Raw genomic sequence first — 25,938 nt, 5'->3', positions numbered from 1 at the left:
TAAACCTGTGATGAAACTAAAGTTGACAGTGCGACAGGTTTAATTTAAAAAACAAGTAATCATTACCATTGTTGTGATACCAAGGAAGGCTCCAATGTTGACTGACCTACTAAAACCACTCAAGCGTGTAGCCGCATTGTAAACCACGCGGAAGGCAAGGTTTGGAAATTAAAACTTAGAAAGACCAGCAGGTTCATGTTAGATTTGGAGAACCCTTCAACCAATAACTAACAGTGGCTTAAATCTTTCAGCATTGGAGACGAGTAAAATAGACAAACTTTCACTTTAGCTGCTTGTCACGATATCGTCTAGTGCGCATGCGCGTGAGAGACGTCATATTGCAAACTTTGATCAGTGAATAGGAGTTTATTTCCTTTCTAACGGCCGGAATAAAATTTTAGCGCTAAAGTTCATTTATTGAACGTTTTTTTTAGGTTGACTTGGTAGGTAGAAGGTTATTTTTTGTGTTGATGCCTTTGTTGTTGCAAATTTAAAAGCACACTTCTGTTGTGCACCTGTTAATGTCACACATGACGTATTTCAAGCAGTAGTTTAAGTCGTATTAACTTTTTCGCAGTAAACACCTGAAAATCTATTGTTTATTAAAATTTTTGTTACATTTTTACGATAAGGTACGTTTTTAAAATAGCCCAGGTTCGATTTTCAGCATAATTTTATCAAAAAATGCGTTTTTCAGGCGTATAATGCGTTTGCATTCCAACGATGAAATAGCGATTTACGATATAAGAAACCGAATCCTTTTTTTTAGAAATTTGTTTTTCCAGCAGTGTTTAAATAATCCTTAAAAAGCCGTTGTTGACAAAATAACATAAAAATGCGGTTAAAACGTGCCTTTTAGTGTTAACTTAACATAGAAAACTCCTCAAAACAAGGTGTTTGCCCAAATAATGAATCTAACTAATAAATTGTTGACATTCATTTGATATAAGTGTGTAATCTGCGCTAACCAAGTCTACTGCGACATGTAAAAAAGTAATTAAAGTTCTAAACCGGCAACGCTGAGTCAGTTCTTTAGTTTTCCGGCTAACGACTAAACGAGCAAAACGCGTTTGGCGAATTACTCTGAAACGAAATGTTTTGAACGAAATTGACGTGTTATATCGTTTAGGCAACATGGAGAAATAAAATGTTGCCCTTTCTGTCAGTTTTGGTGATTAATTTTATTGCCGAAACCCACTACTAAAGCGAGCATATGCGTTTGCAAAGCAACATGGCCGACACTGCGAACGGCTTGAAAAGTCAGAAAGCTGTTGAACAAACGTCAAGTTTTGAACCAAGTGGAATGGAAAATATTCTAGTGGGAGTTGGTAAGTGCACAGCTAATGTGCTAGTTTAGCAATTGGTCTAAGTTTATGCCCTTAATGGAATGTAAGTAATACGATATGCAAACAAGATAATGCTGCTATGTGACATGTAAGTTTTAGGTTGATGGGCAGCCAACCAAACTTTTATGATGGACTCAAGCTACCAACTTCATAAATGTTTGTGAAATTACCTATTCCACTTTAACTTACCACACCTGATTTTTTATCTCTTTAATATTTTGGCATTTATCATTATAATATTCCCCTATTTTGTTTGGTTTAATGAAATAGATTACCTTAAAGGTAAATCATGTTCTATCTAAAATATGTAATCATTGTATAGTGATGATTATTACCTTGTGTAAGCTGGAGCGTTACATGATTTCAAACCAACATTTTACTTATGTAATAAAAGAAAAGTTTAATCAAGATTCGTTATGGATTTGTTGTCATTTGTTTATGGCAAAAGTTTAGATTCTAAGTGATGTACCTTTTCAGGTGTGTGGAGAACACTAATGATGATCACTGAAGAATATTACCATGAAAACGATTCTTGTGAATCTTCGAAGGTTAAGATTGAAGGACCAGCGGTCAACGAAAAACTTTGTTCCACATGTTATGTTAGACAACAGATTTTATCGGTAAGAAAATTGATGTAAATTTAATTTTGGAAAGCATTTTAGTTGCATTTACTGACGTTTACCTAACATTGTCACTCTGCATTGTGTCAGATTTTATGACAGTTTAAATAAAATACTTTTGCAATTGAAAAACAAGGAGTGTGTTTTTTGTAATGGATTTGTATAAATGGAATTTTTCAGAAAGCCCCTAAACTGCAACTGTCTGACTCAACAAAGACACAGAAAACACCTTCATTTGAGCATGGTAAGGCTTGGTTGTTTAAATAAATACTAAAAAGGCTAAATGAGCTAACAATAAATTTAACTGTGCTAATTTTTGGTATTATGTCATTATGATATGTGTAATATAATGGACATATATAACTAAAGGCTCGGTTGTTCTAAGATTTACTAAAAAAGCTAAATAAGCTAACAATAAATGCTTAACTGTCCTTCATTTTAGTATTATGTTGACCATTATGATCTGTGTAATATAACACACATATATAAAAGTATATCTCCATGTGTGTTATTTTTTGTTGTCTTACATTGTAGATTATATATACATGGAATTATTCCTTATCTATATAAAACCTTATTTTTTTAATTAGTCTATCAAAGTTTTGTCAACCTGTTTACCACAAACACGGATTCGTTAAGCACTCTCAAGCAGACTTTAACTGATATGGCAGTAAGTTGTTAAAAACTATTTAATATATATTATTTTGTTTTTTAGTATATTTTTATGTGAGAAAACATTAGTTTAGTTTTCAACGAAAGCAAAAATTAACCATAATATGTATAATACCACATGATTGGTCTTCTTATTGTTTAAACTGCCAAAACAAGTAAATAATTTCTTAAATAATTTTGTTTGATTCTCAAATATTGAATAATTTTTGTGTAAAAATGCAAGTAAATGGGCCGTGTTGTAAATGTGTCATAAAACAACCGATTTTTAAGTCAATATTTTTGGTAAAATATATATATGTTCACATAAGATTTTAAATTTTAATATTTTTTAAATTTGTGTGCAGCAAAGTCTTCAGAAGGTTAGCGAAAGTTGCGAAGAGTGCATCCTCTCGAAGAATGGTCCAACCATGCTTCAAGTTTCGGTTCCGAGCGAAGTTTCTCATCAAAAGTTTGCAATAAATCCATTTCTCTCCGCACTTTGCCAATGGAAGAAGGCGGAGAGTGAACTTAAGAAAAATCAGGTAATTTTGAGCTATAAAAGCATTGTGAATTAAATGATAATAAACTTCAGGTATCAAATTTTGCTAATTTGGTTGTGACACCCAGTATACTATATCAATTAGCCCCAGAAATGTATTTTTCAATGTTAATACTTGTTCTTATAAGTAATATATATGCTTAAATTACGAAAAATAAAAACCATGTAAGTAATATGCTTAAACTAAGAAAGTTAACTGTTAACAAAATTATTTAAGTCGTGGTAAAACATTACGTCACAGTTTCACGTTTAAGTTATGACGTCATTCATTTTTTAATTGCAAACACACGCTCTTTCTAATTCGACCGTAACGTCTGTTTTAACCAGACGTCAAAAAATTATAGATACTTACAATTACCTATAAAGCAACTTTATCTGAAGCGCAGTGATCTATAATAACAATAGTATTAAACCTACGACACAGTACAGCCAAATGCGCAGTAATATCCACGACGGAATAAGATCCAAACTTGATCAAAACCGTCAGTGATTCACAAAACTTTTTTGCCTTGCCACACACTAAAAAAATGCAAAATTTCGCGGTCACTTTTAACCGATAACGCTATAGTAGCTTCGCAATCGCCCTTGAAACACAACAAACGATATGTAAATGCTTTAATGGTATCAATTTTGTTCTACTAAGTGCGTATTTAAGTCTCTTTTGTTCTACTAAGTGCGAATTTAAGTGCCCAGTTCAGGTGTATGTCTAGTTGTAGTACAAATAACTTGTTTTGCCCTTAACAATCTCTAGAGGCACACTAGTGTACCGCGGCACACAGTTTAATATCACTGCTCTAAACCGATCGAAACAAGATCTAAATAGCATCAAAATCACCTAAAACAGTAGGGAAGGTTTATGGGACGATTGGGTGCCGGCGTTCTGTCACTAGGCTTTCCTGCATGGACGTTTTAAAGCCGCTGTTTTGGCACCGGACTGTTTGCCATTGTTGGGGGTTAGGGGTGGAAAATGTGTGGGGTTAGAAAGTGGCTTAGGGTTAAAATTATTAGTGGGATTAGGGGTGGAGATTTCGGGCTACGTAAAATATTGTTTAGATCAGTGTTTCTTCGACTATGGGTCGCGACTCAAAATTGGTTGGCCAATTAACTGCAGTAGTTCACATGGTTATATTTATTAGGGTTGGTTATGAGCAAGATTGCTCCACAATGGGATAAAATAAACAAACCAATACGAATACATGGCCTATATTAGTTAAATTTAAAATTCCCAATGGTATTGTCCTATTAGTGTTTTTTCCACCTTAAGCTAACAAAAAGTTCAGTAAAGAGAATTGGGTCGCCACAGCTGCGCTGTAATACTTATACGTTTGGTATTTTGTCGCAGCGAAAAAAGGTTAAAAATCACTGGTTTAAATGTTATACTGGCTGTTTAGGTCTTATTTTGACGGGTTAAGGTTGAATTTCGTAATAGAATTTATTCCGACTATTGGGTATTAGTCCGAATTTTGCCTTATTCCGACGATCATGTTAGTCTGATTTTATTTTTTTTAGAAATTGGCAAACGCCTTGTGCATTTCAAAAAGCAAAATAAGTTGTCAATAAGTTCTGCTTTTTTAAGCCACGTTAAACGTGTAATTGTAGGGACCTAACGGTCAAAAATAAATAAACATTCACGCAGCACTTACACGAAAAAAAAAAACAAATATTGTTTGTCGCTCTCATAGCCAAGTCATAAGTGGTGCGTACAAGGCTAAAGTGGTTTAAAATCTTGTTGGTCGCTCGTCGAAATGTGCCAAGTTTGACCTCACAACTTGGTCATTTATGTATTTCACTTGAAGTTCAAGTCGTATTACAAAGTAAGCTTGTTCCGAAATTGCATTGCTACCTACAGCTATACAGGCCACATGTGTATGTAATTTTAAAGTAGAGAAATACCACTTTTTTCGACGGATACTGATTCCCGATTTTTACGTGGTGTGCCAACCGAAAGCGATTCTTTAATACCTGAAAGAGTCAAAATTACATTTAATTAAAAGGACAATTCAAATACTATTTCAGTTGATCTACCTATATTTATGTAACTCTTATTTGCATAATAAATTTTAGCTTGATGATGAACAAAAAAAAATTCAAACAAGATAGGAAAATCGTTTAATTTTTCTGGAAAAACTATATCATATATTCGTGGTAAATATCGGCCAAAATTTACCGATACCGATATTGCGGTAAAAAGCAAAATATCGGCCGATATTTTGGTAAACCGATATCCATCTCTATTCTAAAGCCCACTTTTGTAACTGTTTCCCACGTCTGCTTTGCCTAGCAACTTACAAAGCAAAAATTACCTGTAAAATTCAGTTGGGCGAAATTCTGCTTCGTAAAGCGTTTCCCGAAACTCACAGTCACGATTTTTATAGTTAGGTTTTGGTCAGCACAAAACTGAAAAAAAAACGAGCCCCTACGTTTACTAAAAATATTAGGATATTGGATATTTTCAGCCAGTTGTAAAGGTGTATGCTTGTTATAAACCGGGTAATAATAGTGAAAACACAAAAAAATGCACAGTCGTTATAAAATTTGGCCTGACCAAACTCTGGCTACTTTCAATACATGATTTTCTAACAAAAACAACGTAAAACTATTAATTAAGTATATCTACTATAGCCGTACGTATTTATTTTGAAAAGCCTTTGGTAAATCGAGTTAGCTTCATCAGACAATTTACCAATCTACAAAGTGGTTTTCCGGTGTAAACTAAACATACAAGAGTCAGGATATTGCACTACGTTAGCTAACGACACAGGTTTCATTTCCGTTTGCACTTTCAGCAGTTGTTATGCAATTGCCTAAAACCTAGGCTTTTAATTAATCACTTTGCAAAGCTGCTTTTAAACGTTACAATTAACACGCGAAATCGGCAATAAATTTGGCAAAACAAAATAGACAGGCTGGAATGTTTGCCAAAAACGTGGCTAAATACTTCGTTTATAGCAAAAAAAAAGCAAGGATATTTTTCTAGTTTGCTTGCTTGCAGGTGTACACTTTTAACTTTATTTATCCAATGGTCGTCATGCAAAATATAATCCTGCAGCCAAAACTCATTGGGCAGTGTTCACTTTCGTCACGTGTGTTCTGTTCAATTACCATCGGAAAGCCAAAATCTTAAAAAGTTTACTATGATTTATCGAATATTAGTTAACTTAACAGACCCTTGCAATCCCTCAATTAACAAAAAACGTCACTCAAAATAAACGCACAGTCGTTTATTAAATTTGACTTTAGTGACCGCTGGTTAATTTCGATGGAGCAAACTCCACTTTTTTTTTCAAAAAAACAGCAGCACAACAGATCGCCAACCGGTAATTATCTGCTTAGTTGCTGCTGTATTTGTTTTTGGACCTTTTGTTGAATAAAGCCCGCTTTACTAGACAATAGACCATTCTTTAAGGACCGCAATAAACATGCTGTTCTACCAGACGTAATATACCAAAAAACGCTCTTCTAGTAGTTAGTTATTTTATCTGACGTTGCGGCTTTCTAAGCAGGATGCCTTTATTAGGAAATAGGAATGCAACAATACTACGTTTAACGCCACCCCAAGTAAAACCACACAAAAAAATGAAATAAAAATGCGATACCCAAGGAACTAAATAAAAAGCTTTAAGGACGGACCACTTTTCTAGTGTTAACAAGGTTATACAGCGTTTTTTAGCAACAGTCACCTAAATTCTTCTGAACCAATGTATCCGCTGTCATCAAAGCGTAACCTGAAGCTAGTTAACCCGCAGTTATTTGGTCGCTTTTGGGCCTGAAAGACCAGTGGTTTCAACATTTATAAACCGCTATTCAGAACTCAGCTCGTTCTAAGAAAAAGGCAGCTGTATATTTGTCAATGTACTAAGAAAGTGCATAACCTCTTAAAAAGCTTAACCTTTTTAGCCGCGATATTAGCACCAAATTATTAGTAATCTACTATATGCAGTTGTAGTAAACAACAAAAAGCACACATTGTGCATTGTGACGTAATAATATAGGGGAGTGTGTAATTTTCGCATGCGAACAAAACCTGCGAAGTTTAAATTATGATGTGGAGTCTTCTCATTCCTAATTATTAACGTATTTTCCAACCGATGTCTCATAACGAAATCGTTTTTTTTCTAGTCTAAATAAAATTTCAGTTTATCCACCTATATTTATTAAACATTAATTTTGCATATTGAATTAAAATGGTGCTCAACAAAACAAAATTAGCCAAAAAAAAAATATATAAAGTTTGGTTAATTTTCAAAAAACAAATCATATTTTTTTTTTCCAACTGAAGATGATACAAGTTCGTATCAAAACGTCTTAATCAAGATGCTGTCGATCTACTCGACCTTTTTGGCTTTGAAATTTATTATTAAGCTACATTACAGATCCGTGCATAGTGTACCCAAAATCATATTTCGTAAATATATATTAATATTGGTAAATCGATGTTTCAGTCTATCTCTAGTCAAGAACCTCTGTGATAGACCACTATGGTCCCTTTAAAACGCTCAAAATGTAACATTTAACAGTAAAACCTTTTTTCCAGATCCACTTCTTGGTGTGCTCTGCTTGCCTCGAATCCATCAACTACTCAACAACAAACATGACCGGCGTTAAGCTGCTCCAACGCGCTTCCACAGTGCTCAAAAACCACGCCGAAAGCCAAAAAAGCAACCTACCAAAATCTAACGGTCAACCGCCACTCACCGCGGAGCTACAAAACGCAGAGAAAAACGACCAGCAAAAGCGGCAAAACGGTCCCACCCAAGTGAACAACAATTCCCACCTGAAAAGCTCCTTAATCAAGAAAGAAACCAGCGCGGTTTCGTTAGCGGCAAAGGCCTTCCCAAACGGGGCTCTTCTTGCGACAAACGGCAGTGCTCCCGGGATATTTTCGCACCTGGCGAACCGCCCACCCAGCAACGGTATACTACTGATCCGCTCTGCCACCAACCCGCCAAAAAGCGTCATCTTAAAACCGCGACTGGCGCAAAAATCAGCGACACACCGCCTACGACCGCAGATTAAATTCGCCGGCAAGCGTTTTAATCACTCTCCAAGCCTCACAGCCACCAGCGACGGTCAAAATGGCCAGGTCAGTGCTAAAGTGGTCATCAAAATGACCGACAGCATCGGTCAGTTGTCCACTATGTCGCGCGGGGACCGTTCTATGCTGCGTTCTGCCTTTACGAGCCGTTTAAACAACCCGACAGTCCTGCTGCGCAACGCAATACCTGGACTGGTGCCCGGACAACTGATATCGCTTCCAAATCAGTCGAACCAAAGACCGCAGCGCCTTTGTGCCATCAAAGAACACCTGAACATCGGCGCCATTAAATTCGTTCCCGATTCCGCCAACACCACAGCCGATACGAGATCGTCAAGTCAAAAAAGCGGCCAAAGTCCTGAAAAAATCGTTAAAATTGAGCCAGAAAAGCCCAGAACGCCGCTCAAACTTCGTTCTCCGAGGAAATCTCGGGCCTCCATTACTAGGAGTCCGGCTATGAAGAAAGCTGTCGCCTCGTTTCTGGCCGCGAGTTCTGAAATCGAAGGAGCTAAGCAGGGATCTGCTGGCAGAAAAACGCGCGCTCAATCTTCAAGGTCGGTGTTTTTTTGCTGTATTTTAGTATTGGAGATGTTCGATAACGTCGTTTTGACCGATATCCGATACTCACTGAGTAATGGTAATATCTCTAGTCGTCCGATACTGGATGCTATCGGTGCCAATTTACCAACAGATTCATTTGCGACATTCGTCCTGCTATATAGCTTTTTGGGCCGATACACTGAGTGATAGTATTGGTATTTGTCCGAGACTAGTGTGCTATTGGTGCCAACCCACTATTAAATAAATTTCCGTCACCTTTTTTAGACGTACAGTAGAGTTTTTTATATCTTTTTGTTGTTTTTTTAATTAAGAAATTAAAACATTATATACTTTACATTTAACTTTTGGATAAATAGGCCATCCCTTGAACGTCTTAGATTGGTTATTTGACCATAGTTATAAAGTGCCGAGGTCGATGGTTAGCCCTGGTTAAGGTTTTGAAACACCTAAGACTCAATCAAATACAGCCGATATCTGTAAAGCCGTGAGTGAGTGCGGTTGGAGTTTTTGATGGACAACAAAACACTACCTGGTTTCCCCAGCAGTGCTTTGTTCTTTGGTGGGCCGGCCAAAGTTCAAATAATTTTTCAATTTTTTAGCCAGTTATAGTTAACTTTTGTTGTTTTTAATAAATCCCTCCTCTGTAACGTCCGTGACTTATTTTTTTAAAGCGTGGGCAGGGGAAGGGGGTACAAATTGTTGGGACCTGCGGAAGGGCGGTCACCATGCGTGAAAATTAAGAACCACTGGGTCAGGGGTTAATGCTCGTAGCATAGCAGCTGATAACTAAACCAGCTGAAATAATTTAGTCATTTAACGTTTTTAAGCCAATAGTGTTGGTTATTTAACATTTCTTTGGGCTACTCAGCTATATCCAGGGTTGATATTAAAATAAACATTTTACTGGCCAGTCGTAACCAAATGTCACTTGCCAGAAATGTTTTCCAGATTATTTAAAGCTAGGACTCTCTACCACACGCGCCACGCTTGTTAACTTCGTTTTTGTTGTTGTGTAGTCTACATTACTTTTTTGGCAATATTTGGCCTAAGCGTTTTTTAAACATAAAAGAACAAGTTGAGTTGACTAGAAGTCTTGGACACTAAGTCTGTTACCAACAACCAATTTATGCTTTTAAAGGGCGCTCGGGGGTCAATTAGCACTCGCCCAAAACGAATTGCACTCGCATGGGCGAGCGGGCGAGTACAAAATCCCAACCCTTTGATATCCGTTAACTAATGGTTAACTTTTTGAATGTTTATGCTTCAATTACCATTTTGGCAATAGAATAGACCATACTTTTCTTTTCCTACACGGAGAATAACATTGCCTAATGAGGTTTTACTGCTGAAGAAGAGTTTCTAATACCATTGGATTAAAAAAAGTTGCTAGACCCTCCAGCTAACAAATCTAGAAAAAAGTGCAAAATCTCAACACCTGTATTTCGTAAATTATGTTGTTATTTAAAGTTTTTCAAACACTGCTGCATTTAGTTTGAAGCTTTTGTCTGAACCGAAACTGTCTTACAGTTATAGTTCACGTGACTTGTCATGTGTTTGCACGTGTTAAACATTGGCACGCCTTAACGAATCAGCGTTGAAAGTTCATTGACATGTTTACAGCACTATGCCACTTTTTTGCATGATCTGCAACACACGACAAAATCTACATAGCAACAATATCTAAATCATAATAATCTATAAAAAATTTCTATATTAGGACCAGCAATACAATAATGCCAAATAAGTAGAAATAATCACAACAGAATAAGATCTAAAGTCCTCTAAATAGTACCGAAGCCTGTCGAAATTAGTCCTAATTTTTTTGTAATAGGGTCTAAATGTGTAAAATAACGCCTGAAACTGTAGGGAGAGGGTATGGGACGATTGGGGGCCATCGGTCGGACATCGGCCGTTTTGCCGTCGACGTTTGAGCGCCCTAGTTTAAACGACGCCGTTGTTTTGGCACCGGATTGATTTTGCCTCTGTTTGGGGTTAGAGTCGGGTTTTGGGTGGGGTTAGAAATTGGGTTAGGGTCGAGATAATTATGGATGTTAGGGGTGGGGTTGGGGTTGGGTAAAATGTTGTATTGGCCTGATTCTCATCCTTTTAGTCTTATTCCGACGGATTTAGTACTTAGTCCGATTTATGTCTCATTACGACTATTAGGTATCAGTCGTATGTTTGTCTTATTCCAAACTGTGTTTAATTCCGACGTTAATCTTGTTCTAATTTTGGTCTTACTGCTAGAGTCCTAGATGATATCTGCTACAGAATCTGGTATCTCCTGTAGAAACGTCAGTTAATAACTTCTTTTACACCAAAAGATCGCCCGGTGCCTAGTGAATCTACAACTTTTAATGTTCAACTAGTTCAAAAAGCATGCCTGTTGCCTAAATGGTAGACAATAGTAAAAAAAAAAATTTCTAGTTTGACCCAAAGGGGTTTTGAAAGAAAACTTTAAATAGGTGAACTTATTATCGATTCGAAATTTGTTGGCAGTAGTGCCCTGAAATGAATCGCTTTCAATCTTATCTTTACAACCATCAAAAAGGCAATTTTCTATCTTACAATGAACGTTGTCTCAACCAAACAAAAGCAAAATTAAACGACTTTTGTATGAATCTCGACGGCTGTTACATTAGGTCACGTTACACAGTTTTGCGCCACGCTTTAAGCTATAAATTGAATTTCAGTATTCGGATGTATAGACAAGCAAAACACAATTCCTTTTTGTTCTATATAATCGTTGAGCTAAACCAATGCTTTCAACCGTTGTTTGCTGTAACATAAATTCTAAGCGTAAAGAGCGAAGCTTTGGCGAAGTAATTATCTAAAATATACTTTTTTTAAGTTATGACAAAAGGAACGAATAGCATAAATAAATTCAGATTTAATTTATATGCGCAATATTGTCGTATTTCTACTGCAGGTTTCTCAAATTTTGCCATGTTTACTGCTGCAGATGCAGTTCCCAACTATGCCGAACGGCCATTGATGGGTTGAAATACACTGCGTTAAAGCATTGTTTCTTTACCTGTGAGTCGCAACCCAAAATTGGAATTATATTTGTATAGCCGACTAACGTAGGGCTAGGGCCGTGGTTCTCAACCTTTTTTCTTTCTTGGCCCATTTACGTTGAAAAAAAATTCTGTGGCCCAATAGAATTTTTATGAAAGAAAAAACTGTAAAATAGGTTTAGAACAAAACACAGTAGAACATATTTCAAAACAGATTATTTATTCAACCGTGCATTAGTGAGATACTTGCCACTGAACAATAAATTTACATTCCTTTTTAATTCCTCCCCAAGCCATTATTCCTGTAATATTAAATAAAGTGACACAAATGAAACTAAATCTAGCTTTTTAAAATTGGTCTGTGGCCCACCTCAAATGTTCTTATGGCCCACCAATGAGCCATGGCCCACTGGTTGAGAACCGCTCGGGGATATAAACAACCGATTTTTTATATACGCAATATATGATAATGATTTTTATTATTAACTAAACGTGTAATTCATATAACATTCAATTCATTTGGCTTTTAATTCATAGCACTCTTTTTTTGCATATTGACATTTACATGTTGCTAGTGAACGCCATAAACCAAACACTATGTTAAATCAGTTAGCCATGAAAATGGAAGCAAAGAGGAAATTAGCAAGTTTTTTAATTGGGAAATTCTATATATGCCAGATCATTTAAGACAGAAAAAAATGAAACGAAGACAGAAACAATGATTCTATCAAAAGTTTAGGCTTTTATATTTAGATTCACGAGAGTCCTTTGTTGTCTCGCATTAGAGGAATGGCCCCTTAATACAATTTACCGAAACTCGTCCCTCTATGCAAATGATTAGCAGTATTTTCCGATAAATAGAACATCACAAGCGTATGGTTGTTTCCCGACTCGCTCCTCTATGAGCCTGTGTAACTCAGTTGGTAGAGTGAAGGTTCCAGTATGACCGAGGTCGTGAGTTTGAACCTCACTACAGGCTAGTTTTACGAACAAGATGCAGCAGGCAATGATATCATGGTTGTTTCTTGACTCGCTCCTCTATGAGCCGGTGTAACTCAGTTGGTAGAGCGACGGTCCCGGCTTGACCGGAGGTCGTGAGTTCGAACCTCACTGCAGGCTAGTTGCTTTTTTTAGCCTGCCTTGCTTGCATCATTGATCGATAGATTCGGTGAGTCTGCAATGGCTTTTGGTGTACTGGTGATAGTGCGTATTTTAGTCTAAAATGCTTGCGTGTAGGCCTATTGGTAATACAATTAACTTACTTTCCTAAATTACAAAACGTTTTTGCGTCACACTTCTCTCAAGGCACACAAAGTTTCGCGGCACCACACAGTTTGTCAATCACTGATACAACCTCGGCACCTTTATATCTTTTCAATACCTAGTCCTATGCCCTAGAGGTACGCACTGACCCATACATTGCCTTCTTTTTCTGCTATTTTTGTCCTTTTTTTCTTTCTTTTTATGTTTTATCGCGTTTATCTTCACTTGTATTTTCACACTGATGATGGCATATTGCCGAAACGTCTGTGAACTGCTCAATGTCGCTTCTACCGAATATTATGGCTTTAATATTTTTATTGAAGTTACTAAAAAACGTGTATTGTGTTCCAAAATATGTAAAGGAGATTTATTTTTACTTTTCAGGTCCGCACCGGTAAGAAAGACAATCCCAATCCCGTACGAAGCCCATTACCTCTGCCTGGACACCACACTCAACAAGAAAGGCTGGAAGGCTTACTGGTACAAAAAGTGCCGTTGCGTCAAGTCCCAGCACGCTATGCGCAAGGTTCAGGGGGTTTCCCAGTCCCCAGTGGTCCCCGTCGCCCCTGGGACCCCGATATCGGAACCGGGGACGCCCCAGAGCGATTTGGCGCCGTCTGGGCGCGATTCGAGAATTAAGCCGTGCGTGGTTGGGCTCGATAGAGACGAGTGTAAGAAGTTTCAGCCTTCGGAAAATTTGACGGAAAATGAAAACGAAAATGCGGCTGGAAACACAAATGGATGTTCTTTTGTGGATAAAGATTCTGGCGTAAATTCGGACCAATTACCCGCGGAAAAAATTGGCGATAAAATTAAGCAGCAAGTTGAAAATCCTGGAGAAATGAATGCAAGTCCCGTCGAGCAAACCGGCGAGAATTTAATGCAACAGGATACAAATTCTGCTGTAAAACTGGACCAAAACTCCACCAAAAATTCACACAAAAGTCCGCCGAAAGCTAGCGAAGATTCCGCGGACAAGGATGGAATTTCAGCAGTAAAATTTGATCAAAGTTCATCTGAAGAAATAAGCGTTAGTTTGGCAGAGAATTTGGACGAAGAATTCATCAAGAAATCGGACACAAATTGGACAGAAACAAGCGAAATTTTGGCGGAGAAAAACGAAATTTATACTCAGAAAGACAACGAAACTATGGCTGTTAGTTCGGACGCAAATTCATCAGTAAAGCCAAACAAGGGTTTTACAGAGAAAAATGAACAACCACCACTACCAGAGAAGGCAGACGAAAATTCGTCGGAAACGATAAACGAAATATCAGTTGGGCAAGCGAACGAAAATTTTGCGGAAAGGGCAAACGATTTTTCAACCACAGATTCCATAAAAGCTCTAGAAACTCACATAATGGGGAAAAATCATAGTTTGAATCTCGAAAACGACAATGTAGAAGCCAAACAGCCACTTGAACTTCCAAGCGAACCTATTACTAATTCCGAAAGTCACAATTGCGAAGAATCACTGACACCTGAATCAAACTACGAAGGCGAAAAATACTCAGAATTGACGCCAAATGATCACATCCAAGTCGCTTCTCCCCAAACCAGTCTAGAAGCCATATTTGACGCAGAATACTCTCCTGAAAATATTGGTGACTGTGAAGAGCCGCTAACTCCTGGCCCAAGCCCTTGCATTGACAACGACATTTCAGGTATCTTTGATATTCCTAAAGCTGAAATCAGCACTGGATGCTTAACTGAGACAGTTGTCGATATTCTTTCTAATAAAGTCTTAGACCAGCTACAGTCAAGTCCTGGCCGCCAAAATGACCTTGATGCTCATGCGGCTGAAAACTGTACTGCAGATTCAGGTGACACAGCTAAGATCGGCCAAAAGTTTCTCCAAAGCCAAACTTCAGCTTCCAAAGACCAACATCAAGTCGAAGATACAGTGAAATCGGCCTCCGACGATCCCAGCAGCACAGAAGCAGGTTTAAGCGAATCAAACTGCGCCGAAAACCCTCAAAACCCTCTTGAGCCAACATCAGCGCCTAAACTTTACCAGAAGCGGCCTTTACAACCCACAAAGCCGGTTATACGTGATCCCGCCTTGGTTGCAGAGCGTCGCGAAAAACTCCAACTAGCCTTGAAAACTCTCGGTGAAAACGTGGAGCAGCTTTTCTATGAGCGTCTCACGAGTCATGTGATGTTCACGCAAGTTCACGAGCCAGTCGACAAGCAGCCGGCCTGTTTAGACCTTGTAACCGTTCAACGGGAAAACAAGCCCCAAAACCCCGCGGAACAAAATTCGCGCACCGCGGCTTTGCTCAAAGAGAACTTGGACCCTGCTTTGCGCCCAGCACCCAAAGTGGCCAAACCCTGGCACCCGTTCCGCGATTTGGAGGCCATATGGAACCACGGTAAGCCGCTGGCATTCTTTAACCCACCGAAAATTGGCCGACCGATCCAGTCATTGTACAGCATCAAGCGTCCTTTGGCGAACGGGCTCAGCCGCCTTAAGAACATAAAGAGGAACTTCCAGCCCAGAAAAACACAGCAGCAGCAGCGGATTATCAGCAACAAACCTACACTTTTGTCGCCTTTAAAACAGGAAAACGCCCTAATTGCGAACGAATCGTTCAACTGCAAAATACCTCTTGAGATTTGGAAGGCGCCAGCTACTGGTATTTCCACAGTGGCCGCTAGTTTGTCGAGCCTGTGGGGCGAAACCGTTCCTTATGACGTCACCAGCCCCCCGGCGGCGGCGCCGAAACGCCCGTACGGCGCCGTCGGCATCAAACAACGCCAAATAGACCACGCGTTGGCCGCGCTGTGCAAAGACGATGAGATATTCACTTTCTCAAGTAAGCGAGTTAAGCCCAAGAACGGCCAGACTAACGTGCTTGTGATCAGACGCAAGCCGATCTGCGGCAATTCGCGGCCTGAATCCCCGCCGCCTGCCCAATGTCCTTGTTTGCAGATGAAAGCCGACGCTTACGACAGCGATTCCGGCGTTTCCGAGCCGTGCGCGAGTTCCGAGGGCTGCGGTCCGAACCCCGCCGCTTCCCCGAGCGCGAATTCGAGCAAGATCTTGCTGAAACTGAAGAAGGTGAAGACCGACAACGCGTCGCTGCCTGTCCTTTACACAACCGGCGAATCGGAAACAGAATTAGGCCTGTCGCAAACTGAAGACCTTAAGACCTCCCCTAGCCTTAAACCGATAGATTTTGAGACTACAAACACTACAAACGACCAAAATACCCTTCAAGATCACGAGGAAAGCTTTAGAAACACTCCAGACACAACGCCGTTGAATTTAAGCAACGACGCCGCCGCCTTGCTTGACGACTTGACTTGCGAGGTTTCGCGCCGTCTAGCGGCCGAAGAGCTCTACCACACGCCGCCACGCGGTGGCGCCACCGACAGCTCGCTTTTGGACGAATGGTCGACTCCGCCGACATCGCCGAAGCGCGTGGAATCACCGTTCCACTTCCCGCCAATCGACGCCAGCACTCCACACCACAGTGACGTCACCCGAAATGACGTCACAGATGACGTGTTTGGCGAGGAGCGCGACTACGAGATCGCGGACTGGGAGAGTGGGGTTAGAGGTGGTGACGAGGTTGATCGGTTCCTCTCAAAGTTGACAAGAAGCAGTCTGGACTTCCTGGAGGACATGTTGCTCCTCCGCGGGAGTCCGGATGACCTTCCCCCGCTCCGTTTCGTCATATCGATGCAGGAGTTCAGGCAGAAGAACGGGAGGTTTGACGTCACTCGCAAATTTTCAGAGTCACTGCCGATGGAGTCGCCCGAAGCGCCACGGGGAATCACCCGGTCCAAACCGTGTAGGAACGGTTCCGTGGCGGCGCCGATGTCCCCTGGAGTCAACGAGTTCCGAGGCAGCCCGGTATCCCCTGGTCCGTTCGTCGAATCTCAATCTACCCCTCTTGCAAACGGCGACAGCGTGCAGCTAATTCCTCCTGATCCTCAAAGGGCAAAAGAGCAGGAAAAGTCCTCCAAAGATGCGCAGAGCGCTTTTGCGCATCTCTCGCCGATCCATGATAGGATAAAGAAGACCTACAAGAAGAAACTCCTCCGAAATCACGCTCTTAATGGAGCCTACTGGAGCTCCGGGATTTTGCGTCCGGAAGACGGAGTTTGCTCTGAGGAGGAAAGCGAAGCGAAGCCCTGGATGTTGCGGGAACGGAGGAAACGTGGCGCTTCTTGGAGCAGCGCTGGAAAGAGCTGCGATCCGGCAAATGAAGAAGAAGAGGATGTAGACGTTGAGGAGGATTCTTTAGAAGAGTCGCAAATCAAACGTAAGTATGAGGACAAGTTTTCGTCTTTTATAAGACAGCTACGTTTTTGTTGTTAAAACAAACTCTGAGTTAATCTTTTAAATTTTGGGTAATCCATACTAGGGGTGTCTGATAGTATTGGAATGGAGCCAAAACTCGATTCCAGACTAAAATTGGTACTCGTCCAATATTAGGCTGGTATCAATGCCAATTAATGAACCACTAAAACTCTATTGATTATAAAAATACAACTAAAAAATAACCAAATGCACAATATAATCGCTTGACGTGCAAAATTTAGTTAAATACCTTAATTTTATAGTAAATTTATAAATAAAAAACACTTATATTCAACCCAAGGCATTTGACTTAATGGCCTGGGTCCAAGTCAAGTAAAAGTCAAGTCAAGGCAGTTAACAAAACGCTATAGGTGAAGTCATTTGGAAACAGTGACGAAGTGCACTTTACATTTTACTACACTGATTTAATTGAACAAAAAAAAATATGAACAACCTAATAAAACTTTTACTAAAAATAGGCTTTTCCTTTTTTATTTATTTTACGTTCCGGCTAGCTAAACAACAAAACCACGCAAGAAGTTGAAGCTCTCTTTTTTACCGTATTTTTTTTGTCATTTTACTTTGCGTGGTGTTGCATTCCCTGATGGAGGGATCCTGCATAGTTAGCTAAAACAAATAGGTACTGAAGAGCTTCTTTTTTAGTAAGAGTGTAATTAAGTTGCTCATAATATTTTAGCTGAACTTCTTGGTTTTAATGCAGTTCTACTTAGCATGCTATGCCTGGTAGGAACATGATATATAAATTAGAGATAGACCAATATATCGGTTTACCGGTAATATCGGCCGATATTAGGCTTCTACCGATATATCAGTATCGGTAAATGTAGGCCGATACTTTTGGCGATATTTTAGTAAAAAAATATGACATCATTTTTCCTGTACAACAAACAACTTAGCAATTTTTTTAACAAAAAAAAATTTGTTTTAGCATCACACCAAGTTAATATGCAAAATAATTGTTTAATAATTAATAAAGTATATAAACTTCAACATTATTAGGATTTTATTTTAAATTAATTCAAGTTTTGAACATTTCCCAGGTATATAAAAAAATCGGTATCGGCATCGGGTATTGGTTGAAAAGTTGTAAAAAATCGCGTATCGGTATCCGTCCAAAAAAGTGATATCGGTCGATCTCTAATTTATATATAACATTATTTTTATGTGTCCTTCATACAGCGTCTTACGGACCAAAACGCAAGCGCATAGGTCCAGTCGAATACTCACACTTGTCAGACGAGCTACTCACCAACCAGCTCTGCCGCCTATTCGATGCTTCCGATAAAGAACAACAGAAAGAGTTTGATCATAGAGCGGTAAGCTGTTCGCCAATGGCTGTCTATTTTGTAGTCAGACTTAAAAAACTAGATTTATTTTAGCATTTAAACACTAAATTAGGAATAAAATTAGAGCATTTAATTAGTTTTCAATTTAGATTAGAATTAGATTTGCCAAATTTTTGAAAACAAGAATTTGAAATAGAATTCCATTTAATTCAAATTCAAATAGTTTAAATCGCAGTATGTGGCCTTTTAGAATTAAATTAGAGCGCCTTTAGTTATTCCAAATTAGATAAGAATTACAGAATTCTTGAAAACTTGAAAATTAATTCGACTTTGACTGTTTTTCATTGTTTGGGCTTAGGGGCGAGTATGAGTGGGGTTATAAACTGTGTTAAGTGTGCAAATAATACTGAGGTTAGTGATCAACTTCGGGAAAGTTATTCTGGTCGTTCCGGTTTTATTAAGTGGAGTATAGGTATTAATCTGTTGTAGGTGTTATTCCGATTTATAGTTGTTTGTCTGGTTTTATTAGGACGTCGATGTTATTCAATTTAAGGTATATTTGCTGGAGTCCAATACAAAACTGTAGTGTGCGTATTTGGTTCAAAGCACTTGACCTTCTGCATTTTCCTATATCCATTAAGCCACCTTTAGTGGACGATAGGTATTAATCCGGTGTAGGTGTTATTCTGATTTACAGTAGTTTGTTTAATTTTGGTTTTATTCTGAGTTTTCTTTTATTACGACGTCGACGGTATTTCAATTTCTGGTCTTATTGCCCAAGTCCGATTCACAATTAAACGCACATATTATTTTTGTACAACTCTTTTTTTTGCTAAAACGAAGATCATTCTTCTTTTAAATTTTTTTCAGATTTTTAGCCTTAACTATTGAGTTATAATAACTTCACCCTGATTTTAATTTCTTTGCTTCAAATCGCAGAAAAAACTTCTTGAGCGGCTAAGCGTAAGGTCCATTCGCTGTCCTTGTGTTATTCTTTATGCTTTTTTTTTCAATAATTGCAAAGATGCACAAAAATAAATTGAATCTTTTCTGACGTAGCAATGAAAAGAAGGCAAAATTACAAGCCCTTTAAACTTAGCCTTCGACATTTTTCTTCATACTTTATTTCCTCACGTCCATTAGGCCACCTTCTCTTCCAAAGAAGTTATTACAATTTTCAGAATTAATGCTGGAGTCTGATATGCAATTTAACGCGCATATGTGGTTCAAAGCAGCGATTCTTAAACTTTTTTAATTTTATTCACCCCTAGCATCGATCTCCAAATTTCATTCACCCTTGTTTCATGATCTACTGTATGTATAACAGCACAAAATGACTTGGGTTGTTTCGATTTTTGTTGAGATTAACCCAAGCTAAGTTTTACCATTGCGAGTCTACAATTTCTCGAGTCCAGAAATATAAAGCTACCAAAGCACAAAACACAGTCACCAATTTTTTTGTACTGATACCTGGGGTGAATTCACCTGATTAAGAAACTCTGGTTCAAAGCACTAGTTGTTCACTTTTCTCACTTATCCATTAGGTCACCTCCTCTTCCAAAGAAGCGAGGACCTTCGAATCTCTCCTCGGGAGCCGAGTGATCCTGAGTCAGGTGAAGAGCTGGATGCTGGAGAGCACCTGCATCCAACCTCGTCCCCTCATCAATCCGCTTCTCACTGCCAGGAGGAATCGCATGGCGAGGTATAGAGTTTAGAACAGTGGCAGAAATACAATAATTGAGCGTATAACATAATAAGAATATCAAAGCCCATCTGAAGTATATAACCGTTTTTTCAACATAGTGAGAAAGTCACTTAGTGAGTGGGCTTTAATATTCTTATTTCGTCTTACTACAACCTCTAACCATTATGCTTCTTAACATATAATGTTAGGCTTTAAGCAGTAGCTGTACAGGGAACCCCCAAATTATAACATAACAGGGTGTTTTTGTTACCGGGCGCGTCTTTAACCAATTTCAAGAATCACAAGTAGGGCTGTCCAATAATCTTGGATCGGAACCGCTACCCTATGCCAAGAGTTAATATGGATACCCCTCCCATACTAGAGTGGTATCGTTGCCGACCCCATACTAGATTGCTAGTTAAGTTCAGCCGTAGTATAACGTCTTTGTAACATTATATACTGATAGCTAGGGATATTCAAAGTAGAATCTCCTTGTATTCTAGAATAATAGGTTTCGAATCTAGAATAACGAATCCAGAATAGCGAATCCTAGTATATTTTTATTAAATTATTGATCCTCGATTTTGTTTGGGAAAGGGATTAATCTTAATCTACCTTATAGGGCACACAATCACAGCAATAAATCGCCCAAACAATTTGCTAACACGTGTACATTATAAAAAAAATCTCCCATATGTTTAGCATTCTTAACAACTGTCATCTGAAGCCGTTCTGTAAACTGTAATATGTCAACTGTCCAGGTTGTGTCCAAAACTTATATTTTTGCCAATAGTGAGAAAATGCAACACTGCACACAGAAGTCTTAAGCAATTCGGTCCTGTTTTTGAAAGCATTGTTGAGTCTTAGTGCTTCTTTTGACTAACATGATCTGTTATGCAGTCATATGATGTTCTGCAAAGAATACAAAGTAACTATTGACTTAACGAATTCTTGACAATTACGCTGTGCATAACTGCATAACTTCACTGAATATTGGCCTAAAGTTGACCTTCAGTAACCCCATAGCGCATTTTGTGGACGGCCAGCACGTTTTGAAACGCTATGTTACTTTTGCAACTTAACGCATTTAGGGAAATTGCGAACTCCGCACCAGACATTACACGTTAGCCGCTCGCCCAATAACGCTTGATTGACACTTAATTATTAGACGAACGTTATCGCGAGACGCGGTAATTAGTCGCCCGAAAAAACGCTGACACTGCACTACGAGGTTACATTTAAAGCAAGCACAAATTGGTCGCCGCGGCGACAGGCCAACTTACCACACGCGTTTGTGCAATTAGGCGCAACAATCGGCGGTAAAACATTAAATTATATCGGTTCCAATTACCCGAAATAAACGGCAGAATTGGATTCGAATCCAAGGATTCGATATTCTACTTTGAGCATCCCTACTGATAGCTGCAGCTAAACACCGCAAATGTTTAGTATCACTTGCCATGTTGTTAGAGGAGAAATCGTTTTTACCATGTAAATGGTGGTGTTTTTGGGGACGCGGTTTCCCAAATTTTGGACTTGCAAATTTTTGGTATTTAAATGAAACACTTGCGGTCTCTTAAAACTACTTAGTGGTCACCCAAACCAAACCTTAAAAAAAACCCTGTATGTGCGCATTAAATATTTTCTGGTTCCTTTGACTTAGGCAAACAGCAAAAAAGTGGCATCGGTCGATCTCGAACATATATATAATATTTTTGATAATAATCTTCGTTATACAAATATGACTGTAATGTTTGTTATTCAAAATGAATGCCACAAAATAGCTTTTTAGGTAAAAGAGTATTATATTTTTTTGTAAAGGTACCAATAAATGAATACAAAACGTAAATACTAATTACTAGGATGATACCAAGTGGTAGTATCGGTACTTTTCCGCCATCTTTTGCGATCTAACGAGTTTTCTACCTTTAAATGCAATTTTCCAAGAAAGATTTCTTTCCAGCGCAAAAGTAAATTTCGGCTTATTACCTTAAAAACAATAATATTTCGCTTTACAGTTTGACCAATCTTGCTTGTTTGATCATAGTAATGACGTCATTTGGTACCGGATCGGACCGCGATGCTGTTTTGCTAAAAATATCAACTATCGGATATTCACACTAAAACAGGTGTTCATAAACTGGGGTACATGGACCCCTTGGGGGTCCGTGAACTAGTTTTAGGGGGTCCATGAAGGCCTAATCAAATATTAGTGTATATTTTAAAAGTTGCCATGTTTTCAAAGAAAACAGTTTAATTCTGAAGGCCTATGTATTTAGACTCCATTTCACTTTCACATTTTCGGACCGAAATCAGCAGATTTATGAAGTTTATTTGTTGTGTGACGTCATTTTTGAATTTTTTCCCCACCATGGTCCACGCAAGGCCAAAAAAAATATTTTAGGGGTCCGCGGTAAAAAAAAGTTTAAGAACCCCTGCACTAAAACTATCTAAGTTTTGTTATTCTATAGGGTCTTTAAAATACATTGTAAAAAGAATTGCAAAATTAAAAACACACGATTTCAATACAGAAGCTATCTTCATGATCAAAATGTATGCAATTTGCAAACCTTTACTTTTATGTTGTGGCGGAATGTGTTACCAAATAGTGCGTTATAATTAATAATAATAAATTTCCCTTCCTAATTAAATTCTGTAAATTAGAATCGTGATCGCTTGTCCAACACCATGTTCCCACTAAAACTATCTAAGTTTTGTTATTTTATAGGGTCTATTTTTTTTAAAAGATTGCAAGTAATAATTTTTAAAACTATAAACCCTGATATTTTATTAAGCATTACAATCTTGATGAATCGGCATAAAAACGCCCGATATTTTGTGGACCAATAATATTTGAATATACTGCTGCAAATTGTTTTTCCAGCAAATTTTTTTTAAAAAGACCAACGTTTCGACCAATTACCCGAAATAGGTGGTCGGTGGTCGAAACGTTGGTACTCATAACAAAATTGCCGGATATAATAGCAAAGGTTGGCCGGAAAATCATTTTACAAGTGGTCTAATAATTGTTTCAATTTTTTTACTTAACTCGCACGCTCTGTTTTTCTGCACCACGCCGAAAAATTCGCCCCGTTTCTCGCAACGCAATGACGTCATACTTGCTTTTGCAGCCTGGCCAAATCGAGCGGAGGTCGTTCCAGGCGAGCGAGCAGCGTCCAGTCTTCTACGTCATCAAGTACAATGGCCAGAGAGGCCGGGAGACCGGGGCGTCCCCGAAAGCACAACCCCGAAAGATCGAAGAGGGAAATTAAAGGTTCGTCAGTTTGCTTTTACTGTTTTTATTTTCCGATTTACCATTTTTTTCATAATTTTTTTCAATTATTTCCTGAAGTTTACCTATTTTCTCGGGCTATAAATTTTATTTGAAAAGTTTTTGAATGTCTTCCATTTTTTTGTAAATAAAAAATATACTTTTAAAGACCTAAAGTTATATTGATCGACGTTTTATCAACAAAACAGTTAAAAATTGTCATGGTCAAAAAAAAAATTGTTAACTGAGCTAATTTCACACATGAAATAAATTCAAAAACTATTTAAAGACTTTTGGAAAAACAGGGTTTTACAATAAACAGAAAATAAAGCCCATCATTTTCGTCCCTCAGCAAACACCCGCAACGACGAGTTCACCCAGGGAAATTCCCGTGAACGGGGGGTTTCCCAGCCCCACGACCGTGAGCTCGAGACCCTCCGGAAGCGTCTCTTCACCCTCCGTCACCCCGAATACAGGGGCGACCTGGCCGCCGACCCTGGACCCTGGGAAATACCTGGAATCCCGACCGCCCCATGCCGAAACCTCCCCAGAATTGACGAGGACGCCGCAAACTGCTCAACGGCGGCCGTTTTCACCCCTAACCTGCTCCAGGGTGAAAAGGGGGATTCCCGACCCCCTAGGAAGCGTCGAAGGGTATTCCCCGCCTGTCGCACCCCTCCCTCCGATCACGAATACCTTTACGAGGGGATTCCCCCACCCCCTAAAACGGCCCCCGCCCCAAGGGTGTACTCGGGTCGCGGTCGCCCGCCCAAGAACGTCCAGCGGGTCATCGCTGTCCCAATTGTTACGTCATCGCCAGCTGTGACGGAGGGCGCACGTCAGAACAGTCGGTTCGCCAACAAGCACTCGACCCGCGGCGCCTACTTGCTGAAAGTGCTCGAAGCGGGAGACTTTGACTGTTTTAAGTGAAAAACGCTTGGAGTTTTGGCGAAAATTTTGCGTTTACTCGGCCTATTTTTGTTTCTTGTGGCTTCTGAGCTTTTTTTGATAGTGACGTATCGTCCCTTCCTTGTGACGTAATGGTCCCTCACTTGTGACATAATGGTTCCTTGCTTGTGACGTATTCGTCCATTGCTTGTGACGTAATGGTCCCTGACTTGTGACGTAATGGTCCAACGCTTGTGACGTAATGGTCCAACGCTTGTGACGTAATGGTCCCACGCTTGTGACGGAATGGTCCCTCGCTTGTGACGTAATGGTCCCGCGCTTGTGACGTAATGGTTCCACGCTTGTGACGTAATGGTACCTCGCTTGTGACGTAATCGTCCCTTGCACCGACTGCGAAAGGGTTTAAGGGCAAGGATGCCTGATAATTTTGAATCAGGGCCGATACCTGATTTCAAGTTATAGTATCACAACTCAATATACACACAGCAACGTTGGGAAGATAGCCATAATAATTCCAGTTCAAGTTTCAAGTTAAACACAATATAGGAATTTAAATCTCATCCTGGGTAAAATGTCAAACAATTTATCCTAAAATTTCTGTTTTTAATTGGTTTATTCCTGTTTCAATGTGCTGGCAAAGCAAGGGCTTTGTTACTTGGTTGAGCCACGTATCCCCGTTTAGCTAAATGAGGGTTACCAAACTTTTTTCATACAGACCCGGATAACTGTTTGATTTAAAATTAGGTTTTGAACATGATTAATAAATACTTAAAACATTAAAAAGTGAAATCGCCGTTTAGTTTAAAATTTTCTTAAAATTTAGCTCGAATTTGAACACGATAAACTTTTCCTGTTTAAAAAGTACTAATGGCTGTGCTTTGGCATTACTAACAAATAGGCCGAAAAAGTTGAACTGTCGGCTCGTAGTTTGGCGACCACTGAGCTGAATTGTTCTAACCCGCCACGTCACTCATTCGTCGCTTACTAGACTAAACAGTTTTATGTGGCTCTTCGTGTTTGTATGGATTCAATACGATTGGCGATCGATGTATTCAATGCATTTTTGGACATTATTTGCAGAGCGTGTTGGGGAATTACTTGCTTAAAATTACAACCCATTGCTCAAAATCTTTAGCTATACGTTTCGGTAAAGCGACCAGGCCTTTTGGGGTGAAAATAGTCCAGTTAATGCAGCGGTTCCTAAACATAAGGGTACACGCACATCTTTTACTTTTAAGGGGTCAACAAAGGTACTTTTAGGGGGCTCATTCAAGGCCTAACGTTTAGGCATTTTATAAAAGACTAAAGTCTTAGGGTTTTCTGATAAAAAATATACGACCTTATCACAAAGATCAATGAAACATATGTACGCACATATGTGTGTTAACAACTGGAATATAGCCCTT

The 25,938-nt window shown here is 39.1% G+C and overlaps 1 protein-coding gene across 1 annotated transcript; it reads left to right on the top strand.

Annotated features, from left to right (window-relative positions):
• Positions 1-1,135: 1,135 nt before the first annotated feature.
• LOC146158146 (uncharacterized) lies at positions 1,136-24,783 on the top strand. The gene is made up of 11 exons (XM_083383825.1): positions 1,136-1,328; positions 1,824-1,966; positions 2,147-2,210; positions 2,557-2,636; positions 2,983-3,159; positions 7,711-8,765; positions 13,437-17,323; positions 18,562-18,698; positions 20,213-20,370; positions 23,484-23,626; positions 23,976-24,783. Exons 1-11 carry the CDS (start codon positions 1,214-1,216, stop codon positions 24,551-24,553), a joined length of 6,537 nt encoding a protein of 2,178 aa, XP_083239951.1. The 5' UTR covers positions 1,136-1,213; the 3' UTR covers positions 24,554-24,783.
• The last annotated feature ends 1,155 nt before the right edge of the window (positions 24,784-25,938 follow it).

Source organism: Ascidiella aspersa, chromosome 3 (assembly GCF_963924565.1).
Source record: "Ascidiella aspersa chromosome 3, kaAscAspe10.2, whole genome shotgun sequence".
Classification (NCBI taxonomy): Eukaryota; Metazoa; Chordata; class Ascidiacea; order Phlebobranchia; family Ascidiidae; genus Ascidiella; species Ascidiella aspersa.
The sequence above is the reverse complement of the archived record's forward strand: the minus strand, read 5'-3'. Positions and strand labels throughout refer to the sequence as shown.

What these genes read in the sequence shown, in the direction of transcription:
- LOC146158146 (XM_083383825.1), top strand. Translation starts at nt 1,214, where the DNA reads ATGCGTTTGCAAAGCAACATGGCCGACACTGCGAACGGCTTGAAAAGT. An exon ending in AACACCTTCATTTGAGCATG is followed by an intron (nt 2,211 to 2,556) that starts GTAAGGCTTGGT and finishes TTTTTTAATTAG; the next exon opens with TCTATCAAAGTTTTGTCAAC. An exon ending in AGACTTTAACTGATATGGCA is followed by an intron (nt 2,637 to 2,982) that starts GTAAGTTGTTAA and finishes ATTTGTGTGCAG; the next exon opens with CAAAGTCTTCAGAAGGTTAG.